Source organism: Rhinolophus sinicus, linkage group LG07 (assembly GCF_036562045.2).
Source record: "Rhinolophus sinicus isolate RSC01 linkage group LG07, ASM3656204v1, whole genome shotgun sequence".
In the NCBI taxonomy this organism is placed as follows: domain Eukaryota; kingdom Metazoa; phylum Chordata; class Mammalia; order Chiroptera; family Rhinolophidae; genus Rhinolophus; species Rhinolophus sinicus.
In genome coordinates, this window is record NC_133757.1 from 110,464,797 (window position 1) to 110,485,706 (window position 20,910).

A 20,910-nucleotide genomic window follows, 5' to 3' on the forward strand; every position below is an offset into this window, starting at 1 on the left:
ATAGTAGTATTATGAGTAGAATGCATTAATGTATTAATAGTGTTAAGCTCCACTATACATGAAATCTTACTTTATTTCAGAAAAGTCATGCCTCTGATTTTAAGGATATGAGATAAAGAAATATCCATATATATTTTGGATATAGACTATACTGAACCTGATCACATGTTGTTCTTGTGAATGGAAACTATTGGTTAGTTATTTTTTAGTTCAAAAAGAAATGTACAAGAATTAGTTTCTAACTGTGATGACAGAGTTTATATTTAGCCATTCTGAATTTCCCATCACTGTTAATGTTCTGTTCTTTATAAAAATATTTTTAACTTAAAAAATTATAATCAATTGAGATAACTCATCACATATCTATGTTAATTTGCTTGTATATGTTTACATGTATTTTGACTTTAAGTAATAAATTATCTACATATGCAAAAAAAATCTCACCTGAAACATGATATCTGTCTTAGTGATATATATGAGATGTAACCTTAGAATTCATGCTGGTACCTTTTTTTTTTTTTTTTTTTTTGTAAGCCATTGGATAATCTGGCTAAAAAAAGCAATAACAGGTTAATAGGTTTTAGGCTTAGTTTTATGTTTATACAAGGGATCCCATATTTATGTTTTATTTTTCCAACCAATTTATATATAACCTATATAAAAGAAAGCAAGGTAAATGATGGCTGTATCTTGGGTTCAGATTTAGTGAAGAATCTAAGAAAAGTGCTAATCTGATAAATGAATAAATCTCTTCATAGCAGCTAGGGAAACTACCACGGTACTGAAAAGAAAACAGTACTACAACACTCCATCATGTTCTCATGAATACATCTCACTCTCCGAAACATTGATTTTAAGGCCACTTCCCAAACTTAGGAGAAATTTAAGAGAAAGAAGGTTGACGTTTGCTAAGATTAATGTTTGCCAGGTTCTCTGGTCATGTTCTTAATACTTTTAATATCAAAATGCTTCTATTCTTAGGTTTCCAACCTTCTTTGACATCACATGAAGTGTTGGAGATAGGACTAATTTGTGTTGGTGTGATGAAGAGAAAGAAGGTAAGATAACAAACATATATTTATTTTGGATATTCTAAAGAGGAACTCTGAAAGTATTGCCAGCATTCATGATAACAGGCCCACTCAATTCCTGGGGCAGTATAGAAATATGTACATTTTCTGGGCACGGCACTTTGGTCTGACTTCTTTGTAAATTCAAGTCTCCTCTGGGCTGGGGAAAGAAGATTCTGAAGTCTCCATTGAGGAACTACTTCTTATTTTTCCCTCATAGATTTGGAATAAGCTTTTTCAAAAGAAACTCCATAGAGATGGGTGTTGCTTGAATAGGAAATAGCTATTGACTTTCCCTACTGTTAGCTGGCTCTCTACTGGGGATATTTTCGTGTCTTTCCTGTATCTATGATGGAACGAACACCAGCTGAACAGGAGCATATGGGCTGGGGTCTTTTATGCTCTTGGTTACTTCTTTCAATGATTATAATAAATTGGACTGGTATGTTCATATTTGTCTAAGATATAGAGTCTGAGCAAATGTGACACCAGGAAAGGGAATTTTTTCAGGAAAACAAAGAAAAGATCATAACCAGCAAAATCAATAGCAACCTACCCCAGGCCATCTTCATCATGTGCGTACTGAGGACATGTCTGTTTCGTTAAAAAACAGTAGAAAGAGAGGAGAAGGGAGCATTTAAAAGGAAGAAGGCTATATGGGGTGGGGGGCAGGAGAAGAAGGGGGGGGAGAGAGAGAGAGATCATAGGTAACATTCTGTAGAGATGTTTGGAAACTTTATTGAACAGACAACTATACTGTCTATTGTATACGTTATCTTTCCTCTTAACAATTTGAACTTGGTTTCTCTTTTATGTTTCAAAGCTAAAAAAGACAAATAAAAATTTAAGTAATGTATCCTTTAAAAGACACTAGGTGTAGCATCTAACCTCATGTCTAACACCTAGTAGGCTTTGTGGTATAGTTGATGATTCAGAGATAAAAACAATATTTAACAGAAATATATTAAAAATTGTTAGTACGTTATTATGTAATTGTTCCCAAAGAAATAAATATAGAAGAAGTGCCTTCTCTGAAGTACGTAAATGAAAAAGAGAATGGTTTTCTCTTTAGGTTGGGTGTAATATATGTTATATGTGTAGGTTTCTTTGCTCTTTCTTGATGAGATAGTCCATTAATCTGAGAAAACGTCTGAGTATTCTTTGTGATAAAATGAAAAATATATTTTACAATAGCCATATTGAAACAAAATTCCAAGAAGAAAAGGTATGGATTAAAGCACTTTTTATCACCACTCAAGTTTCTTAAATCTTCCCTTCTTTTCACTTTAATGATGTGCCAATTCAGTTTGCTTCTCATTTCCTTACATAACTGGTAAGACAACAAGGTTCTATTAACTAGGATAAGAGTTTGGCAAAAGCAGTGGTAGAAAATTTTTTTTCCAATTTTTTACAACTACCATAACAGCATTTCACATTAAACTGACACCCAAATATTAATCTCTAGAATGGACAAAGGTATAACAATATACATTTTTCTACTTCATGATTTTACCTTTATCTCACACATCTGCATTCATACCAAGGACATTTTTCTTCCACTTTTACTGTTTGCTTTTTAGGAACTGAGTAGACATAGGTGTTGCCATTCGTGTGATGAAACATAACTTTTCCCTAGCTCATACTTTTTAAACAGTGCCTATCTGCCTGTCATCATGAATCCTTTAAGACAATTCTCCAGCCACATATTTTAAAAATCTACTTGAGAGAGAAGTTCAAAAGATTGCTTGAAATGACCACTGGAGTTTAAAATATGTAGCCATCAATTGGCCATTGCTATTTACGTCTCTCTTAAAAACAGAAATGACTCCAGTGACTTTCCTTTCTTTGCGGGGGTGTAATATCCATGGATCTTGCTATCTTCTTTTTACAAGATTTTGGTCTTTTATTCTAATGATTCACAATAGAAAAGGCAGTGACACCTGGGGTACATATGTTTTTCTAAGTCATTTGAAGCTTTCACTTGGGAAAGGACTATATACAAAATCTGGGTCTGGTCAATTTCATATAGATATTTTTAATAGGAGCACTAATGGCTATATAACACCTTTTATTTTGGAAGAGATGGAAAGATTAAACTGTAAGAAGAAACGCTGGGTTTTTTAGATTTTGCCGAATATATAGCAGTATCCTTGTTGTTTTCAGTGAAACTATGAACAGGGGAATGTGTAATAAAACTGCACAATTTGACAGATTTAGACAGCTGGCTCCCTCACAAGAGGTTCACATTCTGTTAATGTCACCCACGCTGAATAAGGGATGATTAGATGGTAAGGTCCATTTACAAAAATGGTTGTCAGGACATTTTTTTTTTAAATTGTAAAACTTTCTGTGATGGAATTCAGTAAAAGGGCTATGAAGAGAAAGCAATGGAGACAAAAGACTGCTATTAACCTACAGATGCAGGCTACTGCAGGGTTCATTGCAAGATTTGTCACACTGTTGGGCCAATGAAGTGTTAGTGTGACTAGAAGGGACCACCCCTTTTCTGGGGTAAGAGGGCAATTTGGTCTCCATGCTCATTTAATCCTGAGACTTCTTTGAATGGACTGTCAATTGAATCTAAATTGTGCAAAATTATGCATGCACTTTTTAATGCAGGCTATTGTTCACTAAGCACTGAACCAAGATTTCTCAACCCATTTCCATTTGGCATGAGGTCACTTGAAACTTAAGTAATCATATATGGAAGACAAGGGCAGTGTACTTAACCAATCTTTCTACATTGTGGTTTCTATATAAATGCTCTCTGTGCTTTAATTGCAAATCTCCTGCTTTAAAACAATAGAGAAATACTAGTTACAAGATTTTATTCTTTTTAATTGAGGTTCGTATTCCTAAAAGTAAGGAGCAGGTTTGGAAAGTCAGACTGTGCTGCATAATCTATACTATTCTCCAATTTCGATTCTGGGGGAACAGATGTTTACAGAAGGACCACCTATCGTGGGTGTGCGTGTGTCATGGGTAGATGTTTTTTCAGTAGTGCAAGGAGGCCGTATAATTTTGTTATAATCCAAACATGGAGAGCTGGCCTTGAAAACCATTAAGAAAAATGTCTATAAGACTTTTTGCAGTTTTAAGTTAGAACATAGCATTTCTTTCAAAACCTGAACAGAACATTTACAGAAATTTATTCATACATGAACCAAAGAGGATTTTCATTGAGTTCTGAAGGAACATATACACGGAAAGTCATATTTGGCAAGCAAATTATTATATTAAAAATTTGTACAAGTGACAGCTTACATAGCCAAGATTTGTTAAAAACGATTGAGCTCTTCTCCAGTGAGGTTCGATTGAGTGTGCAATCTGCAACATTCTAATCACATATACTCTGACAGTCTTGCTATAGTGAAAAGCACTTTACAAATGTTTAATGCTGGAATTTTATAAGGATTGGCTGTTTTCTTGCTTTTTCATCCGTCGTTAATGATTACATGTTGGCACAAGGATACATTGCTAGATTAGATCCACAGCACATTAAAGCTGTTTGCTTTCTCACTCCCCTTCTTTCCAATTAAGTTGGTGAAAAATGTAACTTTAGTATTTTACAGGACAGGGTAAAGGTGTTTCATCTAGGTGATGTCTATATTATAAAAATAAAATAAAAAATATAAATATGTAACACAAACCCAGTGCCTATTGTTAAATAAAATATACAATAAAAGCAGACCTTTTAGGAAGATTGGTTTTAGAATATGCTGTTATGATTTAATTATAAAACACTTGAAAACAATCTTGATATTAAGCTAGAGTAACCAGATTTCTCTGCCAATAAAAAAGTAAGTGCATAACATTCTGTAATTGGATACATTGATAAAAATGAAGATTACAATTTTGTATCAAGTTGCCCATTTAGAAATTCATCAGGGAGTTCTGAAACATTCTCACATTATAGTCCTTTAATATAAAAATATTGCCTTTTTTATTAGATCCATCAGATTGCACAGTAATGTTTCAAAACTCTATTAAAGTTGACTTTAGTTATTACAGACAGAAAATTCCTAGGAAGTCAAATAATCTCTTCTGGTGATATAAAAATTCCGTTATCAATTTACAATGGAATTTCTGTGTAAATTACTCCACACAAGGAAATATATATTTTTAAAACCCATCTGTTCTGTAACCATGCGTATAGGGGTTGTGAGTGTGTGTGTGTACGTGCGTATGTGAACAAACGTGCCAACATACACACACAGAATCTGCACATTTCTGGAAATTATTTTTAAATTAATAAAAGAAAATGAAATCACAGGAGTGTGTAGCAGGATAACAGTCTTTCTTTTTAATGACAGGATAAAAAATAAATGCCCATTGGAAAGGAATATTCAAACAGTCCCAGAAACTATACAATGTAACTTGTTAGATCCAGCAAATAAGATGTCATGTCAATGATCTGATCAAGAATACCTGCCCTGGTCACTCTGCGGATGTTTCTGTCCACTTGTTCACATTGAGGACCAAGATATCCTTTTTTACAGAGGCATTTGTTCGGCCTAACACAGACGCCTCCATGACGACATGCTGGCTCACATTTTGCTGGGAGAAAAAAAAAAAAAGCAATAAAATCACACTCTCACTGTGTATGTCAGAAACAGCACCACGTCTGAGGCCAACAAATATTTGATGAGTAAGGGAAGGGAGGGAAAGGAGGAGGAACACAAAATGATCCAAAAGACAATAAAGATAAGAAGGGAAGAGCGCTTTCAGACCCACAGTAATTTGGGGGCCAGAACTCAGCAGAGAGGGGGAGACATTTCCAGACAAGTATAGCTCATGGGAAACAATTTCAATCCCTTGCAGAACTGACTTATTTAAAACGATTGTTTCAGTTCTTTCAAGTCTTGGCTTCACTAAGGCACTTCCAACAGAGGACCTTTCAAGTAACGCTGTGTTCCCACTCCTCTAGGGTAGGACCTCAGTGTGGGAAGGGCTGGTCCATGAGAAAGGTCCTGTGGCTCGAGCATCTCCAATGCAGCATAAAGGCATGGTCAGTTTTTGATTTTGGTTAGCTGGAATATCTACCACTTAGACTCCATAGTATCTCTCCTCTCTGCTCCTGGGCAGGGGGTAGGCTATGCTTCATCTCTGTACACTTTGAAGCCCCTTCCTGGGTCAGTGCAGTCAGCCATCAGAGGAAGTTCTTAGCTGTCCTTTTCTGGGTTACTCTACAGCACAGAACCTCTTCATAAAAGGATTTTTACAACTACAATATAGGTGGGAATGTAAAGATTTACTGCTAAAATCAGATGGAGAGAGAAAATTGGATATATAACTTAATTGTCCCTAACTGATAGAATAAATCTGGGGTGTGCAGCCCCCGAATCAAATTCTTTGAATACATTTCCTTATACTTTCAGGGAACAGGGTCATTTTAACCTTTGCAAATGCATCAATCAAAATCCAGGGGTCTGTGGCTGACACATGGAAAACGAAGGACAAGATGAAAGTAGTTAGACATTTTTCTTTTAAAGTTGTGGGAAATGAGTAAACTATGTGAATATAGGAATACAATTCTTGCTTGGGTCAAAAATATCATGAATGGATTACTTTTATAAAATGGTTGTGGTTTATCTTACATACGCAAATTATTTAAATTGATTTAGTGGAAAGATTACTTTATTGAAATAAAACTTCATGTTAACACAAAGGGTATCTATTTTCGTTTATATCACATATTATTATTAATATTGACTGTGGTGTATATATAATGCCATCCTTATTCAAAGTAATTTGTTTACCCTCAGTTTAAACATACTATTATTAGAAACAATCAATAAATTTTATTATCTGGTAGTTTGAGAAGTTAAGCAAAATACAAGGTAAGGAATAAAACACAATGGACACTAAATAAAAAAAGCGGAGAGAATACATACTGTGTTTTCCCGAGGATAAGACCTGGCCGGACCATCAGCTCTAATGCGTCTTTTGGAGCAAAAATTAATATAAGACCCGGTCTTGTATTGTATTATATTACATTATATTATACCAGGTATTATATTATATTATGTTATATTATATTATACCTGGTATTGTATTATATTATATCTTATTGTATTAAAATTATATTATACCTGGTATTATATTATATTATACCCGGTCTTATGTTACATAAGACCAGGTATTATATTATATTATATTGTATTATACCTGGTATTATGTTATATTATTATATTATATTATATTATATTATATTATATTATATTATACCCGGTCTTATATTGAGACCAGGTCTTATATTAATTTTTGCTCCAAAAGACGCATTAGAGCTGATGATCTGGCCAGGTCTTATTTTCGGGGAAACATGGTATTGTTAGGCCTCAAAGGAAGCAGAGGGAAGATATGTCACCAGGAATTAGAATATTAGCATTTGCATTTGAACACTCAGTCTCATTTTTCTGCCATCTAAGGAAAAGGGAGTCAGACTGGGTCAACAAAACGTAAGCAGTTGTTTTAAATAATGTAATTACTTAATTTCTGTTGAGTTTTAATTATGATAGCTCTTCCCTAGATATGTAACCATAGAATAAATCAATCATGGAATGTTATTAGTGCTGAAGCAATTTAAGCTTAAAATGTATACTGCACGTGAATTTAAATGTTGGCTACTTTTTGTCGTACAATATAGAAAGTAGACAAGTTATAGTTGTAACTTTTTTGAAGCAAATGCATTTTTAGGATAAAGAAAAAAGATGAATTGAGGGTAATATTAATATTGGGAATTTTAATTTGCATTGGCAGGAGATACTTTAATATTTGAAATAGCGGAGATGAAAACTTTTTGTAAGTAATATGTATATGCTGGTTATTGAAAATGCCTTTTTTCATCCTTATGGCAACCTTTTTTCCCCCAGTTTTATTGAGAAATAATTTGCATACATCACTATAAGTTTAAAGTGTACAGCATAATGCTTTGATTTACATAGATTGTGACATGATTACCGCAGTAGGTTTAGTTTCCATCCATCATCTCAAAGACACAATGAAAAGAAAGGTAAAAAAATTTCTCCTGAAAATGCATTTTCAACATATACATCTTAAACTCTCTGTATCTAAATTTACCTAATTTTCTTACTTCATACCAAGTAGGATTTAAACATCATTGATTGAGGAAATCTCTGGTTAAAGGATAGAGTAACCATGACCTAAATCTCCTTTGCTCTCTTTCTGAGCATCTGCTCACCTGGTTGAGGGTTCACAAGAGAGTGGCAAAAAGGATTTAAAAATCTCATATATGCCTCTAGATAATTGCGTTTTCCCCTCTTGTTTAATAATGACCACTGAAAAACCTTGTTTTTAGTGCACTGCAGCCAGCAAAGCAGTAAAGTTAGGGAGGGCATTTATGGGGTGTCTGGAAAATGGTGGCACTTGGAGAGGGGCTTTGCAAACACGAAGTCACTGGCTGGTGTGAAATCGCAAACCCAAGACCTGAGAGCCCGTCGAGATGATCTAGTTGGTGCTGTTTTTGTTTTTTACTTTTTGAAAGAGACTCAATTATTTAAAAGCCTTTTATGTTTATGACTAACTTATATACTCATATGTGCATTGCTTACATGAAGAAAACGGGAAAGATCCCATTTACAAGTGAAGTTCAGGAGCAGACTGAGCATTAACATATTGTAAATGGCTAAATATCGAACACTAGGTAATTCTAGAAGAAATAACTGGTGCTAAGTTCTTGAGTTCCTAAGGACTGCTCCGTGCCCAGTCTTTCCCGGGGAACAACAGATGTACCAACCGATTCTGCAGAAGTCCCCTTCCCATCCGGGGCTGCAGCAGCACGTTCCTGTGGGGGTACAGTAGCCATTCCGACAGAGCCGGGAGCACTCTGACGTGAGCGTCTGGGCAGGTTGTACTGCTGCTCTGCACTCCTCAGGCACCAGGGGTCTGCAGCAAAGGACAGACATTGAAAGTGTATTTTTGTTGAATATCAGTACTGGAATGAAATCTAGTGATTTTGTGGCTTACGAAGCATGTCTCTTGCTTTCTAAGCAGACCTTTCTTTTAAGTGACTCAGAAAGATTGACAACTTTCTAAGAATAGAAAGTAGACACTGGTAAAGACACAAACTAGCCAGTTTTGAGCCAAAGAGAACATAGCAAGCATTGTAAGAAACTTTATCATGATCAAAATCCATTGATTAAAAATGTAATTATATTGATATTTTACATTTGGTAGCTAAGAACATCTAGCAATTACAAATTTTCAAATACAGATGGATAGATATTTTAAAACCTTTTTTCCCCAGATCTACAAAAAGTTTTAGGAATAATGTCTTAGATGGGTTTCATGTGTTATTGGCATTTTTGGCAATTTCACAGGGCTGAGGACATTCATCAAAATGAGCACTTACAGCCTAAAAACCTTGAGAATACATTTGTTTCAATTTTACATTTCTTTTGAGATATTTTTTTAGACTGATTTTTCTAGAAAGGATATCACACTGTGTGTGTGTGTGTGTGTGTGTGTGTGTGTGTGTGTGTGTACTATTGACTCAAAATTTCAACTCTTTATGAAAGAATGATACAAATATAGATGAATATATGTGTGGGTATATATACATATTTACACTTTTTTGATTTTTGTCCTGCTATGAAGAAAAAGAATTCTATTGATAGCAAACAGAAACATCTTATCTGCTAAGTAAAAACTCATAGACTTTCTTTTAATTGCTCTACAACTGCCAACACTTAGAGAGGGACAAAGATGCCTTCGGATTTTTATGGTTCTTACTGTTTTTGATATAAGAGGCTGTCCTTCAAGTTGGGTCAGGCTGGCATCATGGTCACAACCGACTATTCACTACCTGATCTTTGGGGACAAATGTGCAGTGGTACTCTTCTTATCAGGCACGGATACCTGTGCCACAGTGTGGTGAGGAATCTCTTTTCAGTTAAGGAATGTAAGCAAACCCGTCATCAGTCCAATCACCATCTTTAGGTTATCAAAGCAGTTGGACTCCATAAGTACCATAACAAAGAAGGTGATAATTATAGGCCAAAACCACCACAAGAGGTAAATGATATAGCTTTCTGAGAGAAGCAAATAATTAGTCCCTTTAGACTCGGGTTTGCCTGAGATGGGTTGTCCTGTTATGCCCCAGTGACACTGTCAGCAGCGATAGTAATTTGGGGCCTGACCTCAGGCTATTTCTACAATGACTCAAAGCCATGTTAAAATATATAGTGACTTCTTTAGCTCTTCTCTCCAATAAAAATCCTACTCTAAGTTGAAAGTACTGTGTTTCACAACTAAACATGACAATTCAGAAAACTCCCTTAACGCTATTCAACCTCTTACTCAAACCTAGAAATGGTCAATTTATGTGAAAGGTCCCTAAGGCATTCCGTGAACTGAGCATATTTTCACTCAGAAAACATCAATGAATATTTTCCATGTGTTAACCAAGGGAGTCTTTGTAGGAGTAACGGAGGGTGGGATAAGTGGAGGAAATGTTAAATGGTTATGCCAAGGGAAGTGAGGGCATTATTTTCACCTTCTACTACTTCTTGTTGAATAGCCCTAGTCTGCTCTCTCTCTTCCTCATACAAAAGTCTGGCTTTCTTTGTGAGACAATGGTGGCATTTTTGACCCTTGGAAGAGCCATTTTCCAGTAGCCGTGAAGTTCTGAGTCACAGGACATGGTCATTTACTAAGCTGCGTTCAGTAAACAGGTGTTGTTCAAATTTTACTGGTAACTGAAATTCCGTTTATCCAATTCTACTTGTTAGTCACTCATTTGCCCTCTTTCTGACTCATTCAAGAAAAGAGACCCAGAAGTAGAGTGTGTCAAAAATGTACTACATGTTATGCATGATGAAAACTACGCAGGCACATAGCTCATACGCCACTTGGCAACACGGTGTATGCCTCAGCAGAGGAATCTAAAGAGGAGAAGGCGCCATTTACATCACGAATGTAGATGGCTCCTGTCAAATAGCAACAACCAGAAGATGCCTGTTTGAGGCCGAGCGAGGGCTGTTGATCCAGGTGCACTGGGGAAGGGAATGAGGACATGATATAAGGATCCCGTACTGAAGTGCAGTTCTTCAGGTGGGGTCTGATCCTTGCTTCTCTGCTGGCCTTCCAATTAGATCTTTGCTATGTTTCACCAAACCTTCAAATATGTGGAAACTCAGACTATAGAAGGAATTCCACTTTTTTTTTTTTTTTTTTTACCTAAGATTTAGTAAATGCTTACCGGTGGATGGAATTATTTCATATTTTGGCTTGTTTACCTTAGCTTATATAAGATTGTGTGGCTGTCATATATAAACATTATGATTCCCTTAAGTTTTTATTTAAATACCTGGGAAAATACTCTTTGTCTTCTTTCATGAAGTTGACAACTAACACTCCCCACTTAGCATGTCCAATAAATCCTCTCCCTGTCTTTTAAATTGTTATTCTATTGGCAATCCTTTAGCATGAAAATGATATGAAACATAGCCTGTCTCTTATAGGACTTCACTTCTCTTAAGGAATGGGTTATCCTATGTCTTTTTCCCTTTCTAATTGAAATGAATGCTTTCTGAGGGGAAAAGCTGCATTTCAAGCCCAGTCATTTACTTGAGCAAGCACTGTGCTCTTCATGGGAATAAGACATAAACAAAACAAGGTTCTGAGACACATGGAGACACCATGGAGAAGACAGACATGCAAACACAAAAGAATAATTCCATGAAATTGGTGCAAATGAAATAACACAGGAATACAGACAAGGGAGCACTTAGTTTAGGATTGAAGGATGTTATGGAAAGATGACATTTAAGCTGTCAAAGTATTTTATCTCTTTCAACTACTTATGTTCATAGGAGCTAGGAATAGCCTATATAGGCATTCAGTAAACGTTTGTTAAATTGAATTGAAGGCATACAGTAGAAACTTTCTCAAATACTTTTTCTGGAATATAAGCTCTATGAACAAAAATATTTCCCTTTCTGCTCCTGTGTCTCTCCAGGACCTAGAAGAGTGGAATAGCACATGGGAGAGGCTTATTAAAAACCTATTGAATAAATGAATGAATGAAATTATTAAGAATATGGAATTTTAAAAGGATGTTTGTTTCTTTTCTATGCTATTGACTGAAGATATTAGGAGTATATGGACTATTTAAGGGAGGGATAGCATTAAAATCTAATTGCTATACTTTTATATCATAAGCATAAAACTAAAAACACTTGCTGTATTTATATCGCCTAAACTAACTCAAGTTTTACAAAATTCTTCTGGTTAAATTCATTTTAATTCATTCTAAAGGAAGCATTTTTATACTACAATCACAGTAAATAAATAACATGCTAAGAAGTAAGCATGACATAATGAGATATGATTGTTTTCTCCTCCATGTGGGAATTAAGTCGATGTATTAAAATTAATTTTTCTGGTATTATATTTGGTGAAGTGTGACAAAGATTTTTGATGAGCCCAACTACCCCCCTCCACTCACTCTTTGTTCTAGTGACATTTCTTCCTTCCATTGAAAAGAACAGGATGGAATGGGGAGAAAAGGAAATAAAACAAGTAAATTTGAACTTTGTTATTATTGTCACCTTACAATAAACCATTGTATGTATACATAATTACTACATATACACACCTAGATGGGATCTAAACAAAAATCTAGGTTTTGTTTTTGTTGTTCTTTTTTTCTTTTTTTCAGTCTGGATAACTTTCTTTAGTCTAGATGTTCACTAAATTTTTCTTGCTCATGTTGACATTTCTCTTTTCAGTGTCAGTTTACCCATGAAGAGTAGAATTTTGGATTCCGATGGATTGACAGCATGTTTTGTGACTACACGTAGCCCTTTCATAATAGCTAGTAAAATAATAATATACAAATTCAATTTGGCTGTAAAGAGTCTTATACATTCATAATACAATCATATTCCAGGTAGGAGAACAGAGAAAATGGAATCTATTTTTGTGTAATATTGTAGAATTTGTCTCAATATTATCAGTATTGCAATGAGACCATGCAATATTGGTCTCACTGGGGCTTCATGGCAGAATAGACAGCAATACACATTTCCTACCAGTATTTTTTAAGTACAATTTAAAGTATACCAAAAAATTGAATGTTTTATGAGCTACCCCTTTCATTTCATTCATAAGAAATGCTTTCTTTGACATTATATTATATGGAGTCTGCAGAAATGTTTTTTTATATAGGTCCCAAGTAACCCTGGTACTGGGAAAGATAAATTCAAGAATAACTCAGAATTTATGTACGTTATGTATTGTATTAATTTTTAAAATTTGTTTTGTATATTTCAAGAGTTCTAATTTAGGCCGGGTAAAGCCAATGTTCTGTCTTATTTCCAGACCGTGTCTTGAACTACTACATTTCTCCGTTCTGAATGTGCTAAAAAATGTAGCTGGCTTTGGCTGTTTTCTCTGTGACTGATGTTCTTTTCATTTTGAGGTCTTTAATTTAAATGCTGAGTATATGCTCACTCAGAATTGGCTTTAATACCTGGGCAGGTTGTGACTGAGGGGACACTAAACTCTAAAGGGGTCAGAGGTGTGATGAAGTGAGCCATGGGTTTGGCTGCTAAAAAAGATTATCAGAATTTTTACTAAATTTTGTTCTATGGTTAAAGATACAACCATAATAAATGCAAATAATGAAGCCACTTAAACTTTTCAGTAATTTCATATTCAACTTTATCCTCATGAGACAGGGTCAGTCTTTTTATTCGCGAATTTAAGGATTAGAACGTATACAAAGAGATTAAATGGCTTTCGCACAGCTAGTTACAGATAGTCAGCAACTCTTTCCTAGCCCAGCGTTCTTTCCACTCAACTGGTCCCCATACTTTAGGGAAAAGGGAGCAAGGCACCCATATTTCAAGCCCTGTTAATCTCACAATCCAAATACCACTACCACAATACACGGGTTTCCAAAAGGGTGTGTGGGTCTCCTTCATTCAATTTTGTCAGGTTAACTCAATGTATGTATTTCCATGGGAAAACTAGGAAATGAAAAGTTATGTATTTCCTCAAAGGGAAAACCTAGGAGAAACAATTAATGAAACTAGATGATAACGTCATCTGCTTTTAGAAAAAAAAGACAAAGTCCAATTTTATTAAATTGCCATATGTGTTTTGTTGTCTTATGTTTGCAATGTCCTAAATTCAAAAACTGATCTACTATAGTTATTAGTGGTGAATATATAAAAATAGGCCTTTAATTTATTGTACATGTTCTTGAAAAATCTTGTTTTCTACAAAATCACATACTTATAGGACTTATGGGAAAAATTGGTTTGGGGCCGACCCCTGAAGATCTTGCAACTTTGTGTATACAACAACAACAAAACTTGGTGCCTTGAAAGAGAGTTTGGGCAAGCCAGTAGGCAGCTAGGCAGTAGCTGGAGGCTGCCTCAGGGAATATTAGAAACACACAAAAACAAAATGGCGATGGAAATGAAGCTTTGAACTCTGGAGGAAGTGCACCCAGCAGGGAGCCATGCCAGGCTGGAGGAATGCCTCCTGGGGGTGGGAAACCTAGCACAGGCACTTATTTTTCATTTTAACACTCAGCTGAGAAAGCTCCTCCTAGGGCTTGTTCATTTTCTTATGATTGTTGCGATACTTGCTTGAAAATCTACATAATTTCCATGTTATGCAGTCACAATTCTCTTTTATGTGTAAGCTAATCAGTGTTAAAGAAAAAATATCATAATGTAGCAGAACAGACTAGACCAAAGCACTGTGTCGTACACACCTCAGTTCACATAGCCTGCTGGACCATTAATTCAGCAACTTACAATGTATGATGTTCTGGCACAACTTTTTTGTTCCAAAGTGTTCTATCAGGTAATATTATTTACGTTTTTTATAATGTGTGCAATCTTCCAATTTAGGTAAAAATAAGCTCCTTAGAGGATGTGACTAAGTTCTCATTTATATTCTCCATCCATAATACTTAATATAATACCTTTAATATAAGAGACATGTAAAAGATACTCGTAGACTGATTTAATCCTAGAGCATAATTGTACTTACTCGGATGTGATAAATAAAAACACTGAAAAATAGGGTACAACAAAAAGCCATTGCTTCCCAATATAAAGAAATACATTCTGTTCAGAAATTCACCTCCAAAATCAAGTTTTAACTTATAAACCAAATTATTAAAAATGTTAGACTCTAAATAAATGTCTGTAATTGGGAAAATGGGCATTTTAAATAATAGTTTAATTACAACATAATTTAAAAGACTTAAAGTATTTTTTTTTCTTTTAGAAATCATCTAAAAACTCTTTTTCCCTTTTATCTCTGTAAATCTACCCGTTTTAATTTTGCATTATATGCAGGGAGGAGTTTTAAATATCACTAAATGCTTTAAATGAGAATTGAAAATTTGAAACAAGCTCTGTCCTTTAGAAGAACACAGAAATGTCAGTTTAAATTCTTTGACGAATAGTAGGGCAGCAAATCCCCAAATTTTGATGTTACACTTTTTGATTTATTTGTCAGTGTTGACCAAAACAGGTCATTTAAGGAGGAACAGATTTAACTTGACTAAAATGAATTAGTAAAAAAAAAAAGAAAATGATGCTAACATGCAGTTTTTTCATTAGAAAGTACACTTTCCTCTAGAAACCATCTTTTTACAAATATATGTGGCTGTTTAAAGCAATTAAATCTGCCTTTCTCTCAAGTACATGCAATATCTGATGATATATTGCCTTGCAATAAAAATACAAGATTTTCAGAAGGTTTAATACTATCAGACTTCCACCATTGTCCCAAGGGGAGAGGAAACACGGGGATTAAAAAGAAATGCTTTTAAGAATTTCCTACTCTTAACAAATGAGTCTTATTTTGAAAAATATAGTCTTCACTATTCATATTCTCCATTTTATGTCTTTTTAACAAATGCCATTTATAAGTGACAGTTCAATCAAGGGCTTATAGCAATTTGTACAATTATTCTAGGAACTGATATTCCAGCATTCAAAATTGATCATTTAAAAGAGACTATAATTAGTACAAAGCAGAAAATTCCTTTGAATGCTGTGGTCATATGTCACATGTTCGGGAAATAGATATACATACATATAAGAAAACACATAAGCATTTTAAAGTGACATGGTCATTTAAGTAAAAATATTTTTATAAATTATTATGTAACATTTATTATTTACTTTGAAACAGATGATGGCTCCACGTAGCATTGTATGGACTGAGTATGTTTCAGTGTGTGTCCATACATAAATATATGCAAATCTTGGTAAAGTAAGAATAACATTCCAGTTATGCTTAGGTCATTAGCATATATTATGTATGCATGCTCATCCACTCATTAGAAGTTTTGACTGTGATCTCATCCCATTATTTGTAATATATCTTTAAAATTTCAGGTGCTGTCTGGCAGCTCAGATAGGATTAGTTAGTTAAAAAGGTATGGTGCACCACAACATAAAACAGAGTACGTTAAGAATAAAACACAAGCTGGCACATAAGTATATGTCCATTTTTAGTTATTGGATATGTAGAAAAATCATACTGGCAAAACTGTGGAGCATGCTTCCTTGTCTTTTAGACTTTAAATCCACCATGCTGAATGGATTTTTATAGGGCATATACTTGTTCATGACCTCTAGTGTTAAGAAATTCTGTCATGTTTGAAAACTAGTCCCTGGTGGAGCCTGTGTCCCTGTTAATAGCTGAAAGGTCAATGGAGCTGCTAAACAGTTTGTATTACTGTCAGGGTGGCCGTGGAAACACCGCCTACAGCAACAGGACTTGGCAGCTGGGTCAACAGGCACTGTGGGGATTTATCAACCTAGGGGGGCCACTTGCATAAAACTTTGACTGATGAATTGGGACTAGACTGGCTCATTGGGCTAAAGCCCCTCTATTATGCATGACTTGCTTTTGGATGGCAGAACTGCCAGCCTGGCTCCCTGAGACATATGCAAAGGATAAACAGAACCCATTTCCTCTTACGAAGTGATCTTTTCTTTTTTTCCTGAGAAAAAGCACTCTTCAGCATCCAGTATAATAAAGAGTAGGATGAAGATATTAAAAATAAATAAATAAACAAAGGATAATAAGTGGGGCCTGGAGGGGAGGAGCAGGGAGGAGGCAGGAGGGGCAGTTCTTGATATTGGTCACACAGGGCTTTGGGGTACATGGGGTACAACATTGATGTAAAATGACCTCTCAAGCCTGGAATTTGCATTGTTAATTTATAGGCCTCTGAAGGGAATGTTCTATATGACTTGGTTGGGTAACAGATAAGCAGTATGTTAAAATACAGTAAGACTGGGTACATAGTAATTAAATCAACATGATTAAGAATGATGTGGTTTTATAAATTCCTGGAGAAATAACCTGGAAGCATTTCAAAATTAAAAAAAAAAAAAAAAGGGTCATTTGGTTTAAGTTTATCTGAAACAAAAATGAAAGAAATTTGTGTTCTATAACAGTAACGTCTGGAAAGTTAGTAACTCTATTAGAATTCTTTAGTTTCCATTCCCAGGAGCATTTGTTTGATTCTGCAAAGATTTAATAAAGAGCGAGATTCCAAGGCATGTCTTGGACATCTGAAAACTAGGTATGAAGAGCTCTTTACAGCTTCACAGACACCTTTACCCCAGCTTTGGAACTGAGAAACCTTAAAAGTTGAGAGATCATGCAAAAATAATTCTTGAATACATGGACTGAACACCAACAATACTAAAGAACGTATTATGTTGTAAATGTATGATTTAATGATCTCCATAGCACCCTGCAGAAAGGGGGCAGGGCATCAGCACTTTATGGATGGACCAAGGGGCACGCGGTGCTGAAATAACTTAGTGAGGGTCCCACACAAGGGAGCACTCAGAGACAGGACCCATGGACTCCCTGCTACCAGGATAGACTCGCCCCTAGTGTTGACTAGAATAGACGGCCCTACCAAGTGAAACTAAAATGATTGCCTACCTCTTTTGCTCAGTACATTGGAATCTGTTTTCTGGAACTGCTGGCTGAAGGACCTCCCCAGAAGAGGGCATGGAGAACCCAGTTCTAGAGACTTTGGGGGACCCACTGAGTTGGCCCAGGAAGCTGGGTGATTAGTATCGATAGGATCCTAACTCCACTATGCTGTGACATGTGACCGACTGCCCCAACTCTGAACACGTTCCTGAGCTGTGTTCCTCCGTGTTCTAGCATGGAGGAGAAATTCACCACTTTCCTGCTTTTTCCTTAAAGAACTACCAAGTTCTAGTTAAGCCTTAGGGAAACCTGGCTGTATTCTTATTTCATGTTTTTTCATTATAAGTAATGGCATTTGATTTTTATAACAGGTACCTTGCCATCCTTTTCTGAGAAGGAAGCCCACTGTAAATGATTTTAGACTTATGTAAATGATCATGTAACATGTAGTCTTAGACCAAATTATCCTACAGACTGAGGTGGTAATGTTGGAACTTTGCCTGCTTTTGTCAAAATGAGATAAGAGTATTGCATTTAGTTTCTAAACTCCCTCATCTTTCTTAAATGTGAGTGTGTGTGTGTGCAGGGAAAAGTAGAAAAAACATAAATCCTATGGTGAGTAAAAGGGTAACTTCTATGACATCTAATGTAGAATATAAAAATTTTATAATTTGTTGTTATTCTCTTCCAGGGCCAGGAGTCAATTGACGTTTGAAAGTTATTCTGAAAACATTATTCTAACAAATCTGGGGCTCCTCCCCAAGAATACAATTCACCTAAGATTTTAATTTGAGTTAGATTTTTGATATAACAAGAAATGTCTATATATTGTTTTTTCAGTTGACGTGGCTCTTTCTTCAATTTCTCCCTCCAAAGTTTTAAAAACACAGTTTTGCTTTGAAGCAGACATCGTGAACACTGTGAGGCTAGTAATTAGCTTGTTTCCAAAATAATCCCGCTCACATACGCTAACGTGTCTACTTATATAGAAATTCAACTCATCTAGGGAGAAATACTATAATAATAAACATTGGCATCTAAATCAAAACAGCATGAGACTCCCAACAAATGTTTATGAAAACACATGTTTTCTTAAAGTCCGTTTAATTTTGAAATGTATGCCTATGCCTACATACAAGGACAATGTCTTTGGGACTCTGTTACTCCTCCCACCTTCTGAAAACCAAACACAGATCTTAACCCTGGCCCCACACATGACACAACTCACCAGAAACAGGCACCATAATGAGAAGTCAGGCCTTTCAGGTATGTCACTCTGAGACCACCCTACTGGAGGAGGCCCTAGGATCACAAAGCCAAGGTCCCTTATGGCAACCCTGGTAATTAGACACTAATAATGGGTTGAAGGTGTAAAATTCACCTCAATGCACCACCAGCAGACTAAACAATCCAGATGAAGAGAGAAAGATTGTTGTGAGGAGGAGGGAGAAATAATTATAATGTTACCAGGAAGCTTGCAAAAGCATATCAACATTGACAAACATAATGGAATAACAATGCCTATTTCGAAACTAATGGCATTAGATCTGAGGGGAATCCCTAGACTCCATTATGAATCATTAGAATGCTGCTATTTTATGAATTAACATTCGTTTGATTTTTGTCCTTAATATTGCCAACTTTCACAGTCACTGAAGTATCTGATTTTTTTTTTCACTCGTTACTTTTATTTACACAAAGAGAGCATTCATTTCACGCTCAAGGAGTAAAAGAGCCCTGGTAGTGGATAGATGGGTACTTCTCTTACTGTGAAAGAAAATGCGTACTGTTCCATAGAGAAGGAATGCTATCATTGTATGATAGATGAGTACATGGGATACTGTGGAGAGGCCACTTAGAACTGACTATTCTTTTTGTTCTGTAGTACCAATGTTATTTTCCTCAGAAAAGATAGTGTTTTGTGGTATGGTAAAAGGACACAAAGCTCTACTTCGTTAGTGACTTTTTCAGAAAAACATACACAGTTTACAATTTGCAAATAATATTTTTAAAATGGAGCTAAATTGTTGTTTATAGTAAACTTTTCAGGTGATTAGAATTTGTACTTCCAAAAAGAGTTGAAATTAGGAATTTAAATTTGCAGATGGGCTTATGAAGATAAGTGAGTGTAGAAATAATTTAAAATTTATAGCTAGAGTCTGACAACTACTGGTGTTCAACAATAGTATCTGTGAGATTACTTAGGTTCTGTAGCAGTGGTTTCTAAACTTATTATTAATCACTATTTGACAGTATATAATGTTAGCAGCCTCTGACAGTCCAATTTTTATCCATGAAACTAACAATTGACTAATTATGAGTCAAGATAATTTGAATGTTGTGTGTGTGTTGAAGTTGTGGTGGGTGAGTGGAGAAGAGCAGGGGAAGGATAAATATACTCTTTAAAGGATTAAAACATTCAAATCTTTTTTTTCTCTGAAGTAAATAACAAAACACTTTTTCAGTTTTCATTTGTTTAGTCCTAGAAGCCTACATGAGAGTTGTGAGCTTCCATAGTTTTGAAATAAGGCTCAGATATTGACCTGCCAAAATAATATCCTAATTGCCTAACAAAAACCATATCAAGCAGCTGTAATGCCTGCCAGTATGTTTCTAGTTTTCTCGAAAGAAAAGGAGCATATATTGTTTCCAACACTAGAGCCGAAGCTACTGCCTCACAAGTCCGGCTCCTACTCTGACATTTAACTGAGGACTCTCATCCCACAAATATAATGCTGCTCTCTGATGACAGCAAGAATGACATGAAAGTGTGATCAAAATAAGGCTTATTATTAAAGTTCAGCCTAGTCCAGTCTCGCCTTCATGGATAGGTGACGAGGGTCCTCTCAGGACAGCACTTAGCATATGGATGGGGCAGAGGCATTCC

At 35.5% G+C, this 20,910-nt stretch overlaps 2 protein-coding genes across 4 annotated transcripts in view; one reads left to right on the forward strand and one right to left on the reverse strand.

The window, feature by feature from the left end:
* The window catches only part of ANAPC10 (anaphase promoting complex subunit 10), a 274,574-nt gene that overhangs the window by 183,766 nt on the left and 69,898 nt on the right, over positions 1–20,910 (forward strand). The window contains exon 6 of the transcript XR_002137295.2: positions 982–1,058. The gene's annotated coding sequence lies outside the window, so the exon portion shown is untranslated. The remainder of the gene's footprint in view (positions 1–981; positions 1,059–20,910) is intronic.
* Positions 475–20,910, reverse strand: part of HHIP (hedgehog interacting protein) — an 87,849-nt gene continuing 67,413 nt past the window's right edge. Inside the window, exons 12-14 of one of the 3 annotated variants that reach the window (XM_019730761.2) lie at positions 8,827–8,975; positions 5,499–5,627; positions 475–4,674 (exon numbers count right to left, since the gene is read on the reverse strand). In XM_019730761.2, coding sequence (XP_019586320.1) covers positions 4,664–4,674; positions 5,499–5,627; positions 8,827–8,975 — 289 coding nt within the window. In that variant the 3' untranslated portion in view covers positions 475–4,663. Of the gene's footprint in view, positions 4,675–5,348; positions 5,628–8,826; positions 8,976–20,910 lie in introns of those variants that run through there. The other 2 variants (XM_019730762.2, XM_019730760.2) reach the window with 2 other exon arrangements.